At 38.6% G+C, this 16,416-nt stretch overlaps 1 protein-coding gene across 2 annotated transcripts; it reads right to left on the bottom strand.

Annotated features, from left to right (window-relative positions):
* Positions 1 to 33: 33 nt before the first annotated feature.
* Positions 34 to 15,653, bottom strand: LOC110985795 (kelch-like protein 25). 2 transcript variants are annotated; one of them, XM_022247126.2, is made up of 3 exons: positions 15,393 to 15,653; positions 7,630 to 8,446; positions 34 to 7,407 (listed from the first exon to the last, which is right to left on the bottom strand). In XM_022247126.2, the coding sequence occupies exons 2-3, from the start codon at positions 8,405 to 8,407 to the stop codon at positions 6,332 to 6,334; spliced, it is 1,854 nt and encodes a 617-aa protein (XP_022102818.1). In that variant the 5' UTR covers positions 8,408 to 8,446; positions 15,393 to 15,653; the 3' UTR covers positions 34 to 6,331. The 2 variants fall into 2 exon arrangements, with proteins under 2 accessions (XP_022102818.1, XP_022102816.1); XM_022247124.2 differs by lacking the exon at positions 15,393 to 15,653 and adding an exon at positions 15,023 to 15,342.
* Between the last annotated feature and the right edge of the window lie 763 nt (positions 15,654 to 16,416).

Raw genomic sequence — 16,416 nt, 5'->3', positions numbered from 1 at the left:
GACTGCAATCACAATGCACAAGCCACCCCCCACTTGATTTTGAGTCGATTTATTTTTACTCTCAAAATTCCCTCCAACATTTCAAGGGAATGGTTTTGTGAACTGTATGTTTTACTTTTAAGTGGTCTTTACAAACACATGTATTATCATTTTGCAGTGAATGCATTTTATAGCCCAAAAGGGCACAGTCTAGGATAGACATCAGTAGCAGGGGAAACGTGCTACCGTTTGGCATATTTCATAACCTTCACAGAATTATAACAAATATTTCTATTGTTACATAATGTTTCAAGCAAATCCCATTTTTGAAGTTTCAAGTGTTCGCACCAGCTACCTGTGAAATTAACAATGGCTACTTCAGCAAAACAATTTATGCTCCTTTTGACATTATGAAATTGGCTTCTTGTTCATGAGAGATTGCTTCAAGATTATGAGTTCTGTCTTCAGTTTGCTGCCTAGAAATAGAAAAAGGATTTTTAACAAAACTATAAGACATTCGCAAATCCAGTGACCTACGGCCCTTGCACTTGAAAAAGAATGTATGCAGGACTCTAATTGAAACATCAGGCAGGATAACTCTTAAGTGCTATGAAATTAGAAATGAAAAACTCATGATCATGGACAGAAAGAAAAAGACAGGCCCGAGTAGGAAAAAGAAAAGGGATTTGTCTCTCTAGCATGTACAGAGATAAGCTACTAGATGACATGTCCCTTGACACACACCATTTATTTCAACATCATGATTATTAAAATATTCAAGAATAATATTTTTTGTTATACCACGGTCACAAATACGGTGTAGTGAAGTTTTATTGGTTTCAAACCGATCACGTGATACATGTATATTTATGCTATGTGCGCATGCATCATTTCCGCGTTGAGCACACTGGTGATGTTGCAGGGGCACAAAAATGATGGATAACTGTGATCTTTCCCACAGTTGATGTGTCGTGTCAATAATTGGTACATACCGGTTGAACCACTGCGGCTATCCACCCTCGTACCCAAGATTCCACAGTTACAAGGCAGTAGACATGACCCATCAACTGTGGAAAGATCAACGTTATCCATCATTTTTTGTGGCCCAGCAACATCGCTAGTGCAACGATGCGTGAATGATACATAAGCGCTTGTAGTATATTATGTCGCCAATAAAATTTCACTATCTATGAGCGTGGTACAACAATCTAAGAACCGTGGTGTAACAATGAAATCTGTGACTATGGTATAACAAAATAATTGTTGCTTGCAGTGACAAGGGTATACCTTTGGGGCAAATGGCAGCCTCGGCTTCACCTGGATTGCCATTTGCCCCCTCGGGTGTACAAAACACCATGGACCCCTAGACTGCAAGCAGCAATTGTTAGATAAGGAAATAAATATGTGCTTGGCCAGTGTTAAACATGCGTTTAAGGCCGGCTCAGGAGAATGGATGCCACTAATGTTCGAGCCACAGGCAAGGGCGTTATCGGCATTCAGATCAGAGCTGGTCTTGTGTTTAAGACCGCCAAGCACATATTTATTCCAATTCATAAATACCATTTTAATCAGACAGTCAAAAAGAAGTCGATATCTGATGTATTTCAAGCGATTTTGTTCTAGAATTTTACTTTTATTTTCCCAACACCCCTGTCCATTTTATGGAATATTCCGTCTGCAAATTGTCCAATTGACATGCACGTGGCGAGCCACATGCATGCAGACTTTTGACCAATCTGAATCGACTAAACTGTCTTGTACCCAGGTGCCCTCCCGTGACTTACACAGCAGGCATTGTCACTTCTCTGCGGACATTATCAAATGTTAAGTACACAGTCAATTTGCATGTTGTTGATTAGGAAGACTGTCTGAGGTATTTATGAGTATTACATAATACAGACATCAAATGCACTAAAACATGAAATTGGTATATGTACAACAGTCAAAACCTTGTGTACAGTTTATTACAATCAGGAGGGATCAACATATGCAATTTTAATTTCAATACAATAATGTATTGATGTATTTCAATTTAAGTATCTGTGTCATATTATACACAATGAATTTCATTATCAAAATAAATGATGTGAAACTTATAATTTCGCTTTCAAGAGAAAGTCACTTTAACTGATGAAATATACGCAGCTTTAGTGCTCCCAGTCTTAGGATAGATATTGCCTGTAAGGCTTGGGGCATACCCAAGTTTTTCAAAATACAAGACATTAAGCACTTTCTGTGGGGACTGTAACATGCATAAATGCCTGTTTGCTTTCCGACTATTAGCAATCATGCCTACATATTCATGTACACGTAATTATCATGGGCGAGTTTATTTCTGTAAGAAGTCGTGGACATTAAATTGTAGAGGGCAACAGGTCCCCAATCGGAGAGAGTTCTTGGTTGGAAAATCATCTTTAAGCCCTAAAGGAGCCTTTAGAAGAGTTTTTTTTTAAACAGAACCATAAGATATTCCGCATTTTAGGGCCAGAGGCGGATCCAGTTGGGCACGTTCCCCCCCCCCACACACACGCCCACTCCCTGTACATGTACAGTGTTTGGTTTGCCCTTCTAACAATTTATTAAGCAGGTTATCGAACTTAGACTGACTGAAAGGAAACCAACCGTTGACAATGACATTCCATCAGAAGGTAAAAACATCATCATCAAAGTACATGTATCCTGCTTGTCCTTTTTCTGAGAAATTAGTCAATAGGTTGACAGTCTGGTGGGCCAATGATTTCTTTTGCAGGGCTGCCAATATTTTATGAGCTAATCTGTCGTTTAGTGACTGCTGTCCTTCATTCTGATTGTCTTCTGGATTTTCACATTTCTGACGACTTTATACTTAAAAGAATGTACCGGTATATTCCATTTGAATTCCTCTTTCACCATGCCAAATACTTATTTTTCAGCTTCATGGCAGTGTTAGTTTTCATATATGAATTGGCAAGTCATGTTGATGTACATTTCTCAACTTAAACACTTTTTCAACAACCCAGTTAGTTATTTCAAATGGTCAACATATTTCAGAAAAAAACACCAGATGTCATCCCAGTGTAAACATGTTCAGTGCCAAGTGCTGATCCGTGCACGGTACCTGCAGAGAGTCTGCTCTTTTGACCTCACAGTCTGTGGTTGGTTTTTCCTACAAGTGGCTGCTAAAAGTACATGAATAGTTGGCAGTTGATATAAAAGTAAAAAGTGTAAAAAATCCAATGCAGGTATCTGAACACCAGAAAATAATATACGCACTACTAAATACTAAAGAATGTGACAAAATGTCCATATTGAACAAATTTGAGGTAAAACAAAAAACAAACCAAAAGGTGATATTTCTGTAACTTAGGCCACACATACAAGTTGTAGACAAGATGAGAGCAGTCTATAATCTCCATGTAATTACCTTTGACCTTTTTGGAGTAGTTGTTGGGATTGTGGTTGGAATGCTCTTGGAGGTTCCACATGCCAATGAACCTATGATCACCTCCCTCCTTTACCCAGCCCTGAAGCCCTGAGTGGTAGGTGCGATATTGCGTTAAATTAGTAAAATGGATGAAACATACGTAGCAGTAACTCAATAATACAAAGATGAATCAACAAAATGTAAAGTGTAATACATGTACACGAAAGAGGGAGAAACATACTGAGAGTTACAAACAAAAAATTTATACAGCTGTATTTCTAATGAAATCAATTTAATATCCGATTCCTAGTGGCAAGATTGGAGAATAATATGGATCCTCAGAGGTTTTGAAGGCCTGGCCGTAGCATAGGGTCTATATATGGTAGATATGTATCTGTGTTTGCGTGATAAAATACCCATTTTATTTGATAAAATACCCCTTAAAATACCCATTTCTTGTCTTCTATATCCTGTATATGTAAAAACACCTTTATGGTAAAGTCAGGATTTCCAAATTGTCAAAAGACATTGAACAATCTGAAATCAGGAAAATCATAAGGAAAATCCTAAAATGACGAAAAATCCTGACAACTTTTACACCTGTATTCCTCTTGACGGGCCACAGCTGTGCTAATTTGCAATACAGCTCGCTGGCATGTTCTAAACCAAAAAAGGAAACGTTACTGATCAAATTTATTGTGCGTTAAGCATGTTTACAAATTTAAAAGGATTTCATAAAATGTGTTTTGAAACACTAAAAATTAAAATTATGACCTTACCACATTGAAACCCTACTTTATACATTCTGTATCTCCCTCACTAAGTATGGTAATCAGGTACATTGTAACAAGACGTGTGTTGTCAAACACCTCCCTGTTTGCTTCCAAATATCTCAGTGTGAAGTTATGATGGTTCACTGCACTTTCCTGCCCGTTTCTGAGTCTTGGCTTCAGCTCTTACACTTTAGCCAAGTCCAAAGAGCAACTAGAGTACACTGCAAGTGAAACTTAACCCGTGAAAATGACCAGGAAAAACTGTGAAAAGAATTCACATTAAAGGCAAATTTCTTATTCATGAAAAAAGCTGTGAAAAATGTTCCCACTTGTAAAAAAATTTCCACCTGGTGAAAATTTTCCCCACTTGTGTAAAAAGGTGTGAACATTTCTCCCAATGGTGAAAAAAAAGGGGTGAAAAAATTTCCACCTGTGAATTTGTTTTTCACAAAGTGGAAGAAAGTGAGAAAAATTTTCCCACTGACTGAGGGGAAAATTTTCCACAATTTGTGAAATGAATAGTTATTTTTCATTTTCCTGGATGTGCCAAAGTGTGGAAAGTTTTCCACCTTTTGAGGTTAACTTTCAATTGCAATGTACTGTATTTGTCAACCACTAGCCAATTTTGTCTGGTAACCTAGGCACAAATATTCCAAGTACCAGCACAACTAACAAGCGGTTGTTCAAAACTACATGTACATGTATCCGTCCAAACTTGGCCCATTTTGTGAACATTGTAATTTTCAAACCAAATGGGCGTTTTCGACCTCTAACTTCACTCAAATGGATTGGATTTTCCTGACGTATTTAGCCACAGAGTATCCAAGGAAAGGAGCCTGATAATGCACTGATGTCTGAGCTCCATGTTTGAGAAATGGCCCTAGTTTTCAGCCATAGACATGTACATATGTATTGCTTGGTGTGCATGATGAGCTTGGTCATGGTAGTTCACAATGTGAACTATCTTTAGAAAACAATCCGCTTACTGTACATGTTGTACCATCTTTCATCACCTAAAATAGTTCTTCCAATATAATGCCCAACACATTGCAAGAAAATAAGCCCAAGGGTACTTACACATGCATCAATTCTACATACAGTAGAAGTACACTGTATCTTTTCAGTGATACACTTAAGCTCGTGGCACACAGCTACATGTACATACATTGTACACATGTACCGTACTTGCAATACTAAAATCCATATTTACAATGTGGATGATTCTTTCTGAACAACTGAGATAATAAGCATGGTGCCATTATTACCCAAAAAGATTCTCTTATGTAGACACATGTACATTAATTGTACATTAAATGTAGTATTTGTTCAAGCAGAACTATCTGCATTGAATATTGGTATGCACATGTGTAGATGAATGCCTACGATTGTTCAGCTCCTCGTACCAACTTGAAAAAATCAATTTAAATCAGGTTATTAACTCTTAACTTTTAAGCCAAGCTTTTCAGAGTTCTGCTTACATGTATTTTTACTAGACAAAGAGTAAAAAGTGACATACAACTTCTGTTCCATACATGTACATGTATAGAACATATGTAATGTGGTCTATGGCATCCAGTCTCCTCGAGTGTGCATGTGGTATGTGTTTCAAGCTGAAGACACTGACTTAGTAGAAGCCACTCATACATATCTTTAGCTGTAAGTGGTACCGGGTAGCTACATGTCCATGTACATGTAAGCTTGTCATGTTTCTTTTGCCTTTGAACTTTTATAAGGTGAGTGTTTTTTTAAGTTGGTGCTCAGATCCGCCAACCTTCTGGATTCAGAACTGGAAAACACAATAAAATTGTTTGTTTTGAGAAGTGTTGGATTCGCCAACCAAGAATTTACCGATATATGTAAATGTAAAAAAAAAAAAAATTTTCTCCACTGTCCGACCGACAGCAAAGTCCCCGATTTTAAGTTTGTAAGCTTTGGTCCTTGGCGGCTTGTGCTAGTGGTGGGGGGGATACCTCTCTTTTTCTTTTTTTTTGAGTACTCTGCCCTCCGACTTCAAGACCCTTATTTGTATTCTTGAGACCACAGAAAATCTTTTCTTTTTTTTTGTTTGGTTGTCTTTTCTGTCTGTCCTCCTCTAAAATTTGTCTACAGAAATCTGAGCAACAACTTATGAGTAAAAAATGCTCGCCTTATGAAAGGGATGTTTCTGTCATGGTCTTCAGTGCTGTTTTGGGCCAAGGTATCGTGATGGAGAAAATGCAGGGTGTAAGACTGTAACAGCCTGATGGCCATTCAGCACCCACTGTGACTCTCCGTGGATGCTCCAGATCTCACTGTCTGGGTCAAAATACTCCACAGTAAACTCATTTGTTTCCCTGTAATCACTGCTGCAGATTTTGCCACCCACAAGAAACAGCTTATTGTTACAGACAGACAGGGTTGCCCCATGCCGTGAAATCATGGGTGCATCCATCACAGTCCACTGCTGATTTCTGACATCAAACCGATACATGGCCATTGCAAAATCATTCTCGAGACCGAGGACATACAGGCTACCAGTCAGAACGACCATCTGGGGACGCATAAGCCGTGATGGTAGAGGTTCACAGCTGATCCACTTGTTATAGTCAGGACTGTAGCATAACATCTCTGACACATAACGAGAACCAGATGAACCTCCAACCACATAGATTTTACCAAGACATGCTGCAGATGTTGTATGAAGAAGTGCTTCAGTCATAGGAGCCACGTCTACCCACTGCTTGGTGGCTTGGTTGAAACACTGAACACTGGTCATGCGACTTGTAATCACAGGCTTCAGACCACCCAAGATGAAGACATCATTGTTGAGGGTCACCAAGCATCCACCATTACGACCTTGCATGCGATTGGTCAACAGTGACCATTTGCTTTGACTGGTGCTATATAACCATGCTCGGTGCCAGTTGGTCACAGTGATGATGTCATTGTTGATGACAGTGGCACAAGTGGCAAATTCTGAGCTGCCCAATCCAAAAGGAGACTCTGGAAGACACTCCCACTTCTGATGTTTGGGGTCATACATCAACATGTTGATAGCTTTTTTATCACAGCCTTCCATGCGATAGCAAAATTCCAGATCCCCAATCAAGATCATGACTTCAGAGTAAGCGCGCATGGAGTTAGCTCTTGATAGGAGCTCAGTGGAACTACTGATGCTTCTTTCACTGGACCTGCTCTTAGCTCCATGAAAGGAGTGTGCCTTCTTGACAATTTTCATGCAGTCATCAAATTCCTGTAACAAGGGTTCCGAAGCTGCAAGATAAAAGAAAACTCATCATTTCAAGCTGCCATAATGACCTTCATTTTTAATCGCATGACAGAAATAACAAATTCTGAAAGTTGCCCTATTAAAACTCAGACACTACACCTCAGTGTATTCACTCAATTCACATTGTTTCATCATTACCATCTCATTATCATGTACATGTACACTGTGCAATGATCTTTTAGGTCTGTCAACAAGATTAAACCAACCTGCAATTTTCAACACATACGCTTCTGGCATCATTTCAAACAATAACTTTTCAAAGAGAGAAGGGATGGCAGTCTTCCTCTTGTCTTTGTCGTGATATACCCATCGCATGACAGCTTCGTACACCTCCTCCTCTGAATCCACGCCCACATCCTTAGAGATGAAATCTTCTATTTGCTCTTGAGTAAAGTCCAGAAAATCCTGTGTGAAGGCTACATCAGAGAAATTTTTGACCGAGTACCCATGAGCTTGAGCACTGAGTTGCCTGTTGAAGAGTCGGTTAGCAACCTGTTCTGTCTCCAGGCTATTCATGGCATTCAAACGATTCTGCAGAACTCGTACGCATTCCTCCTCGACAGCTGAGAATTGGAGAAAGTTGGCAGCCTCTGCAACATCATTCACAATATCATCAGTAAGGAGCAACGAACCCGTGTAGCAATAGTCAATCAACTGGCCAAGGATTGATCCTGCTATGTCATGGAGGGTGACCTTATCAGAGCTGGTTTCTCCCATGTGACTACTGAACATGGCACTGAAGTAAGGGCATGTAGCTGCCAAGATAATGCGATGACAATGAAACTGCTGGCCATCATCACTCTCCAGGCAAATATCTGTTAACATTTTGTCCTTGCGTAGTGCATTCATCTGTTCTAGAAGGGTGGCTGGGTGTGATGTGTGGTGAATATGATTAGCTGAAGAATCTTGCCGCTGTAAGGCACTAACATCAGATCTGAGAGGAGAGGGTATTGTGGCTATCCTTGACGACATGGCTGACTTCATCAACTTAGTTGCTCAGAACAGATCTACATGTACATGTATCTGCAAGCAAAACAAACATTTGGATCAAAATTGGTTATTGAAGTACAGTGAGGATTTTCTGGAAATAACAGTTTGCATAAATATTCTAGAAATTTCTCCAAGGTCATTGCCCAATTGCCCAAGGTCATAGGCATTGCCCATGTACATGTATGTATGCTTGTCATAACATGACACCCTGCCCCAGAACAGTGGGGTTGGTCATCTGCCGTGCTCACAAGAGCCGTGGGGAGCATGGTGCCATGGTGGATAACAAACCCACAGTTCTAGGGGTACATGACACCCCCATCTACTTGTACATGTATATGTGCTTGTACATGTACTTCAAAATTTAGTTTGATATCATCCTCAAGTTTAACTGCCATTGCTGACTACAGAAAAATAGGAGAAATGTGTAACCAGCTGGAGCCCAACTATGAGCTGTGTCAGTAAGAGTTCCATACACATGCACCAGTACAGGCATCATTTACATGTACATACCGGTATACTTTCCCTTGCAGATGTTTAAAAAGCCAGCAGAAAGTGATAACATGCCCAGAAAGTCAAATTTAGCAGTAATATTGAATCATCTACCTTAGGTTCATAGGGTTTGTGCACAGGGTGTCAAGTGATGTCCATATGTGGAACTCTTTCACTGTACTGTACTTTATTAAATACTTTCTTCAAGTTCCAGTTCATTCATTCTTTAGTTTTCACATGACTGTATGTACGTAGTAAAGACATAACGTGAAAAATAAGTGTGGATAGGGTCCCTTAGAAGCAGTGCTTCTTGAGTAGGGACCTCAATTAGGAATAATACACATTATTGCGAATAGCACATTTACTATAACATTAAACTGGACAAGAAACAGTAAGTCTTGTAAGCCTGTAAGACATAGAAACTAAATAAAATTAAACAGACTTTAAATACCCAGTTAAAAATTTGCCTTATAATTAAGGGTACATTCAAATGAATGTTTGTATATTCCGTACATTCTTTATAGAGATGTCTAGAAAATGCCATAGCTTGGGACCCTCATGCTTGACTGGTTTTGGTTAAGAGTGGTGTGCGAAAAGAATGATGAAGTTTCTTGTGCTGTGGGGTGAACTTGTGACCAGTGCATTTCTTCATTCTTGATAAAGATAGAACAAATGGATTTAGGCAATTTTTTATTGTTAAATTGTTGCATCAGGATCCCAAGCTGAAGAGAATACAAGTATTGCTTTGAGAGTTTTATACATGTACATGGACACTATATTCGAGATAAGTAGCAAAGTGGAATATTCTTAAAACTTTTTTTGTAGTTTTAGTATTATGATAATTAAACCAACCCCGCAATTACCCAAGGCTAATATCCCATATGTTAAATACGGTACAATTAAAGTATTTTAAAGTATATCGTGAGGGGAAAAAAGGCTTTAATTTACATATAACTTCTATCTTTTTAGAAATACCAGTAATCGTGCAGATATTATTGATTTGTTTTTTCCATGAGAGATTCTATTCAATATACAGACCTAAGAATTTAACACAATCAGTTCTAACAATTTGCAAGTCATCCGTAATGATTTCAGGTACTTCATGATATTGCTTCTTAATACTAAGCAGCATAGTTAGCCTTTTTTATATTAAGAAACAACCTGTTTGCTTTAATCTAATTTGGAACTTTGATAAGCTCAAGATTAACATTTTCACAAAGGGCACTGAGATCTTGACGAGTAGAGAATACATGTAGGTAACTGTCATCCGGAAATAAAATAAAAGTAAACAAGTCCAAAGATTTACATGTAACAAAATCATTGATCTAGATTGAAAACAGAAGTGGTCCCAGAATGGATCCTTACGGAACTCCATGAGAAAATGTACAAATAGAGAACTGGGCACTGTCATTTGGTACTACACCTGTAGATATACATGTAGATACATTCACAGTAAAGGTTAATGGTTTAAAGATTGTTCACATCACTTCTTTATCTAGTGAGTCACTAATTAAATCAAAGCCAGAGCTCTTTTTGCTGAAAAATATGAATTATTTCTGTCTCAACGACAGGACTTAGAAAAACAGAATTAGGGTGAGGGTTCAAGAGATACATTGTACTCAGTATAATTGAGATCATCAGGAGGGATTTGGTTACAAAGATGCTTACCAAAGTTTGTAAAATATTGGTTAAGGCGATTTGCAATAAAGTGTGGATTACTGGTGGCAAAACCTTCTACATCAATAATGCTAATTTGCAGTTAAGAGTTAGAAAACTTTCCACAATATTAAATCATATTTTAAAGCTCACTTCTCTGGGAAATAATTTAAAGAATCTGGCAAATCTCATTCCTAAAACTTCACAGTGGCAAGGGTAGCCATATTAAGTGAACACAGACTATTTATAGCACCACCAACTCCATCCAGTAAACAACCACATGTGCATACACGTATACATGTACTTCTAAAAGCACATTTTAATCCTGGGGGAAAAAATGCTGACAAAAAAGTTGTCAGCATATCGTAACAAAAGCATTAAAATGAGAATTTTCCAAGCATTTCTTAGTCATATTAGTGTTGAATGGGCATTTTTGTCAAGATACTGTACATGTATTACAAAATATAATTATCAATTGAAGTTGCAGATGTGGCACTGGTAGTTACCCTAGTTGGTTTGGCAAGAAGTGGTTGAGAGGACGAGTAAGTTAAATCTAAATATTCCTGAGACTGGCGATTGTTATCAGAAGTAATCAGGTTTGAATCAAAATCACTTGAAATTAAGCAAGGCTTACATGTATTTTCATTTGTGATTAATTGGAAAAGGTTTTTGGAATAAGTAATAAAATAATCTAAGTCACCATCAGGGGCTTTATACACGTGTGATGTCCTAGTTATAAGATTCTTGAAATTTTGTGGTGTGGCAATTTCAATGAAAATGCATTCAACCCGTCCACCTACATGTACTCTGCTTTTAGTCAGAAGAGTATATCCAGGTATGCTTAGACTACAGTGTATTTATATAAAATATGGGGATTTTCATTCAGCCAGGTCTGAGAAATTATAATTGAGTGAATGTAAAAGAATTGTTAAGTGGTCTATGTTTGTGTATAAACTTTGTATGTTTTAAGAAAGAAGTGCAAAATTTTCTGTGGGAACATGATTTAAAAAATTCACAAATTTATCATATGGATAGCAAAGAACATGTAAAATGATTTACACCTTGATAAGGATTATCAGGATCACAGACAAGGGGCAGTTGGAGGGAGTTTAGATTAATTCAGTTTTTTAGGTTAGTAAATTGTTGAATATGTGGGTCCAAGTCTGAATTGTCAGTTGCAAATTCTTCAGAATCCAAGGAATTAAAAGGAAACATATGAAGGCGCAATGGGCTGAACCAAACACCATCACTATTATTTAATCAATAAGATCAAGGTTGGTACATTTAAGATGGGTCCATAATTTATGACAATCACAGTAAATTTCATTTTGGTTAGTTCTTACAGGGTTATAACACACACTGTGGATACCTAATAGGCATAAATAACAAGACAATATATCTGCACATATAAAAAAAGATTGAGAAAAGTTAGGTATTATTAGTTATCACACAACTGCGAGCAAACACAGAATAATGTAGTGAATTAATTTTGGATTTTTGCTCTGCCCCACGTGTAATTTAACACTGTATGTTCAGTGTATGCCCCGAAGGTTTGTGAAAAAACCACAACCATACTTAGGTGGGACGCAAACCCATGACTTCCTCCTTACTACATTTAGTACAGACGTCTGTACTAGTAAGTTTGCCAGTGTCAGCTGGCTGCTTTGAATCAGATATAGCAGCGGGTATCATGAACAACTACATTTCAATGATGGATTTGCGCAGGGGAGTTAAATTAATTTTGGATTGATTTTTGCCCTGCCCAACATCCATTTTAACACTGTATACTCAATATATGCCCCCGGAGGCTTGTGAAAAAAAACACAAGCACACTCAGGTGGGACTCAAACCCATGATCTCCTGCTTACTAATACAGAAGTCTTAACCAAGTCAACCACTGAGCTTGCCGGTGTCAGCTGGCTGGTTCAGATCAGATGTACCAGCAGGTACCGCGAAAAACTAATTCAAAGATGGATACGCAACTGGGCCTAGTGGTTTAACATACGTGCACAAGCATGAAGGAATCAGAAGACCACGTCTGACTGATGTGAAGTTACATGTAGTTCCTCGTTCGACAGTCAATGTCGAAAAAGTAACGGTTTGATATTCCAACGTTGTACAACTATAAGTAACCATTTGACATTCGGGGTGCACACTCCTAGAAATGATGGAGTGCAAAGGGGACAAAAAAAACTGTGCCACAATGCACATCCATTCACATGTTACTTATTTACATGGTATATGCCTTTTCCTGGGCATGAGGTTTGTCAGGGTCAAAGACCTAAAAAGTAGGTTACGTTTTTTACAGCAATTTAATTATCAGAGGACAAAAAATAAAGGTTAGTTTTTGTACACTTGCCGTTTCATTAAAAGTATTTCAGTCAATTGAAATAATATACATCTATCCCATGCTCTGGCTCTAAACGTCTTTTTTCAAAGTGCTTCTGTACACCCTAGCAACCCCATTGCCTCCATTTCAACCAGGGCAAAGGCAGTTTTTCACAGTCAAAACAGCTTTGATGAAAGTCTTGTCGGAGGAGTTCATTACTTGCAATTTATCAGAGTGGGAAAGTTAATGCATCACACCACACTTTTCTCAAATCCAAATAACACACCCAAACCCCATGCCCATGGCGGTTGTCATGCCTGGAGATTACATTGAATCGGATGTCACTGTTCTCCTCAATAAGCGACCACTCCTTGCAACCCGACGACTCCTTGCAACCCGGGGCATGGTATGGAATTCCATACATGTATCTGCCATCATCCGTCGTGCGTCACCCATTGTGCGTCATCTGTCACTTTCTTTGGGGGGGGGGAAGGGAGATTTATCACACTTGTGCAGTGCTATATTTCACTTTGACCCTTGATCTTTTCACATACTGGTACTAGTTCAATCGAACTGCCATGCCTGCCTGTCCTTTGCCTGTCTGTCCTTTCACAATATCCCAACAGGTCATACCCCCGGAAATACAAGAGTAACTTTGAACTGAATGTATTTAATAAATGACATGTACTTATAATGTCTGATTCCTTTAATTTTATCCTCAAGGACGAACCCATTCAACATTGTTTTGAGAGCGGGTATATCTACGATGAAATCTGCTGCATACTCCAAATTACATATGACTTGAGTTGCATGTACATGTAGGCACACAGAAGTATTTTAAACAGTAATGTCACTTTGTTAGCCCAATAAATATTGCTGATATGCTGGACTCTCTGTGCTCAATGGCCTATCCACCATGGCATACTCACCCACAAAAACCAACATGTCGTATTTTTTGAAAATTAAACCAAGTGATAATTGCCCCCTTACATTCAATAAACAGCTACTTATCCACAGCACAAATGACAAAAACAATTTACTGTTTAGTATTTGTGGATTTCAAGGTGAAATTGAGAGGAAAACTGGGATATCTGCATCGGCTAGAAGATTTCTTTCTAGAATTTCATGAAAACAAGTTAGCACATTTTTACAGTAGGCAAGAGTGAATTGCACTGTGGATAAGTTTGCCTTAAATTTTTGCGGAAATATTTTTTCCTAAAAAACACTTGGTTGGATTCTCAGAAAAACAACACGACAGACGACGCACGACAGGCAACGGAAAATGTCATACGTAAAACTGGAAAATGGCAGAATTAGGACATAACAAAAAGCAAGAGGCGACGGACGACAAACAACACTCAATGGCAGATGGCCCTTAAATATTGTCACAGTTTTCATGAAGAGACAGTTTGACCCCAAATCATGATTTTTTTTCAAGTTTCTGTTTTTTGGTAAAATCAACTAGGCTATGTAATGCTTGATGTAATCATTTTTTACCAAATTACTGAAATACCCCAAATCACGGACCGCACACTGATCTCTGTGGGGTAATATCCAACTAAACTGCATTTTCGGTTTTTACGAAAAGACAATTTTGTCTTCCACTGATATAACGTTGGCAAAAAAATCAAAACCGCAGGCAAAACTGGTTTTGTAGTTTTCACGAAGAGACAATTTTACTCCAGAAATGTAAACAAATGGAACAATATTGCACCTGGCACACGCTATGGCAAAAGCGTGTAATTAGGTATTGTGTGTGCACGAAGAGACAAAAAGCCACACAAATTTTAGCGATTTTCTCAAAACTTATGTTTTGCAATCCAATGATTAAATTGTCTCTGCGTGAAAACTGTGAGGATATAGTCATGATACTTGGCACAGTTTGTTTTTGGTGCCTTTTGCACTCCATCTCTCTTAGGGATGTACATCCTGAATATCAAACAGAACTTGATCAACACTGAATGTCAACGTCAAATGAGGAATAAGTAACTAACTTCACACCGGTTTATGTCTGGGTACATTTTATGTTGTCACGCTCATGTGACGGTTTGCGCATAGTTCAACCGTGGGGTTCGACGTCCGCCACTTTTGTGGACGTACGGGTCGAACCCCACGGTTCTAAGGTAGGGCCTTACCCATTGTTACCGGACCGGCGCGGCCATGAGGAAGGAAGACGGACGAAACTGAACCAAACTAATGAAGTTTTCCCCAAAGTACAAGTAAGTGTTGAACATTGAGCTCGACTCAGTTCTACGATTACAAATAAAAAGTTGATCACTAAAACTGACGAGTGTTTCGCTGGATTGCGTGTCAGATCACAATTGAATAGTTTGCCATTGTTAAATCGTGCACATTACATACACCGCTATATATGCAGGTTACATGTGTTTTGCAGCTGTGCTTCGCAGCTACGTTGTTACTTAGTCTTAGTTCCAAGAAATCTTTTGCTATGTCACGGTTTTTGGACTGTACCATGATTCGCCAAAGTCGGCGCCTTGTACGCACCTTTCGGCTTGAGAAGCAAGCCTAGTAGTTCGTAGGGCATGCATGACCCTCTGACCTTCGGACGTGACGCGGTGGGCAGTTAGTTGAACTGGTCCCGTCGAGTCCGGTTTGTAAGTATGACGTCATTCAGTTAAACCACGCCCACTAAAGCGAACCGCTGACGGGTAGATTTTTGTCGATATTCTGATCACGGTGCTAGGCAGTCATAATCTTATATTTTTGTCGATATTCTGATCACGGTGCTAGGCAGCCCTTCCATATTTTTCGGTAATAATAGAGCATGAAAGTTGACGGCGCACTTCCGGAACCCGTGAATAGGAAAAAATAACGTGCAAAGAGTTTAGAATTTGTAATATTTTTTCGTTCAGTGTCTTCTTAAAAACTCCAACTTGGAAAAGGGGCTTTGAAAAATATTTGACAGTATATGAGTTTATAGAAACTGAAATATTACCTGACCTTAAAGAAAAATATCCGCCAAAAATTGACCCATCACTTCCGAAAATCCAAAATAGAGGAAGAGCGATGCAATATGGCAGTCTCGTACGCAGATGAATATTTACTGTTTGAAACTTTATCGTAGTCTCTGGGTAAAAACCAAATTGAAAACAGATCAAAATATTGTAAACGTTTAATGGTTTATAAGGGAATAAACATAAAGCAATATTCTACTTTTACGAAAGATTCTACTATTTTATCTAACCTTTGTTGACAACAACTGCGTGATGGCAACTCAACGGAATCTGTAGTAACCCATCGACTGCAGGTTGGTAAATCTCTGCAAGGCTGTACAATTCAAGAAAGCACGGCGAGTGAAAACAAACGTCCATGAACAAGGAGACCTAGGTACGATATCACCGGACGTGAAAGGTCATTAATAAAATTCGTTTTTACCCATCTCCAGGTGACTTTTCCAAAATATTACTTGAGGAAGACAAAGGTAAAATTCCAACACGAGTGTTTCCACCTTATGGACGGCCAAAAGGCCCAAAATTGATTTTAACAAAAGTTAACAATTACGAGCAAA

The sequence above is a fragment of the Acanthaster planci genome, linkage group LG12, assembly GCF_054643075.1.
Source record: "Acanthaster planci isolate LZ-2023a linkage group LG12, COTS_SCS, whole genome shotgun sequence".
In the NCBI taxonomy this organism is placed as follows: Eukaryota; Metazoa; Echinodermata; class Asteroidea; order Valvatida; family Acanthasteridae; genus Acanthaster; species Acanthaster planci.
Note: the sequence above shows the minus strand (reverse complement) of the source record. Positions and strands in the feature narration are given on the sequence as shown.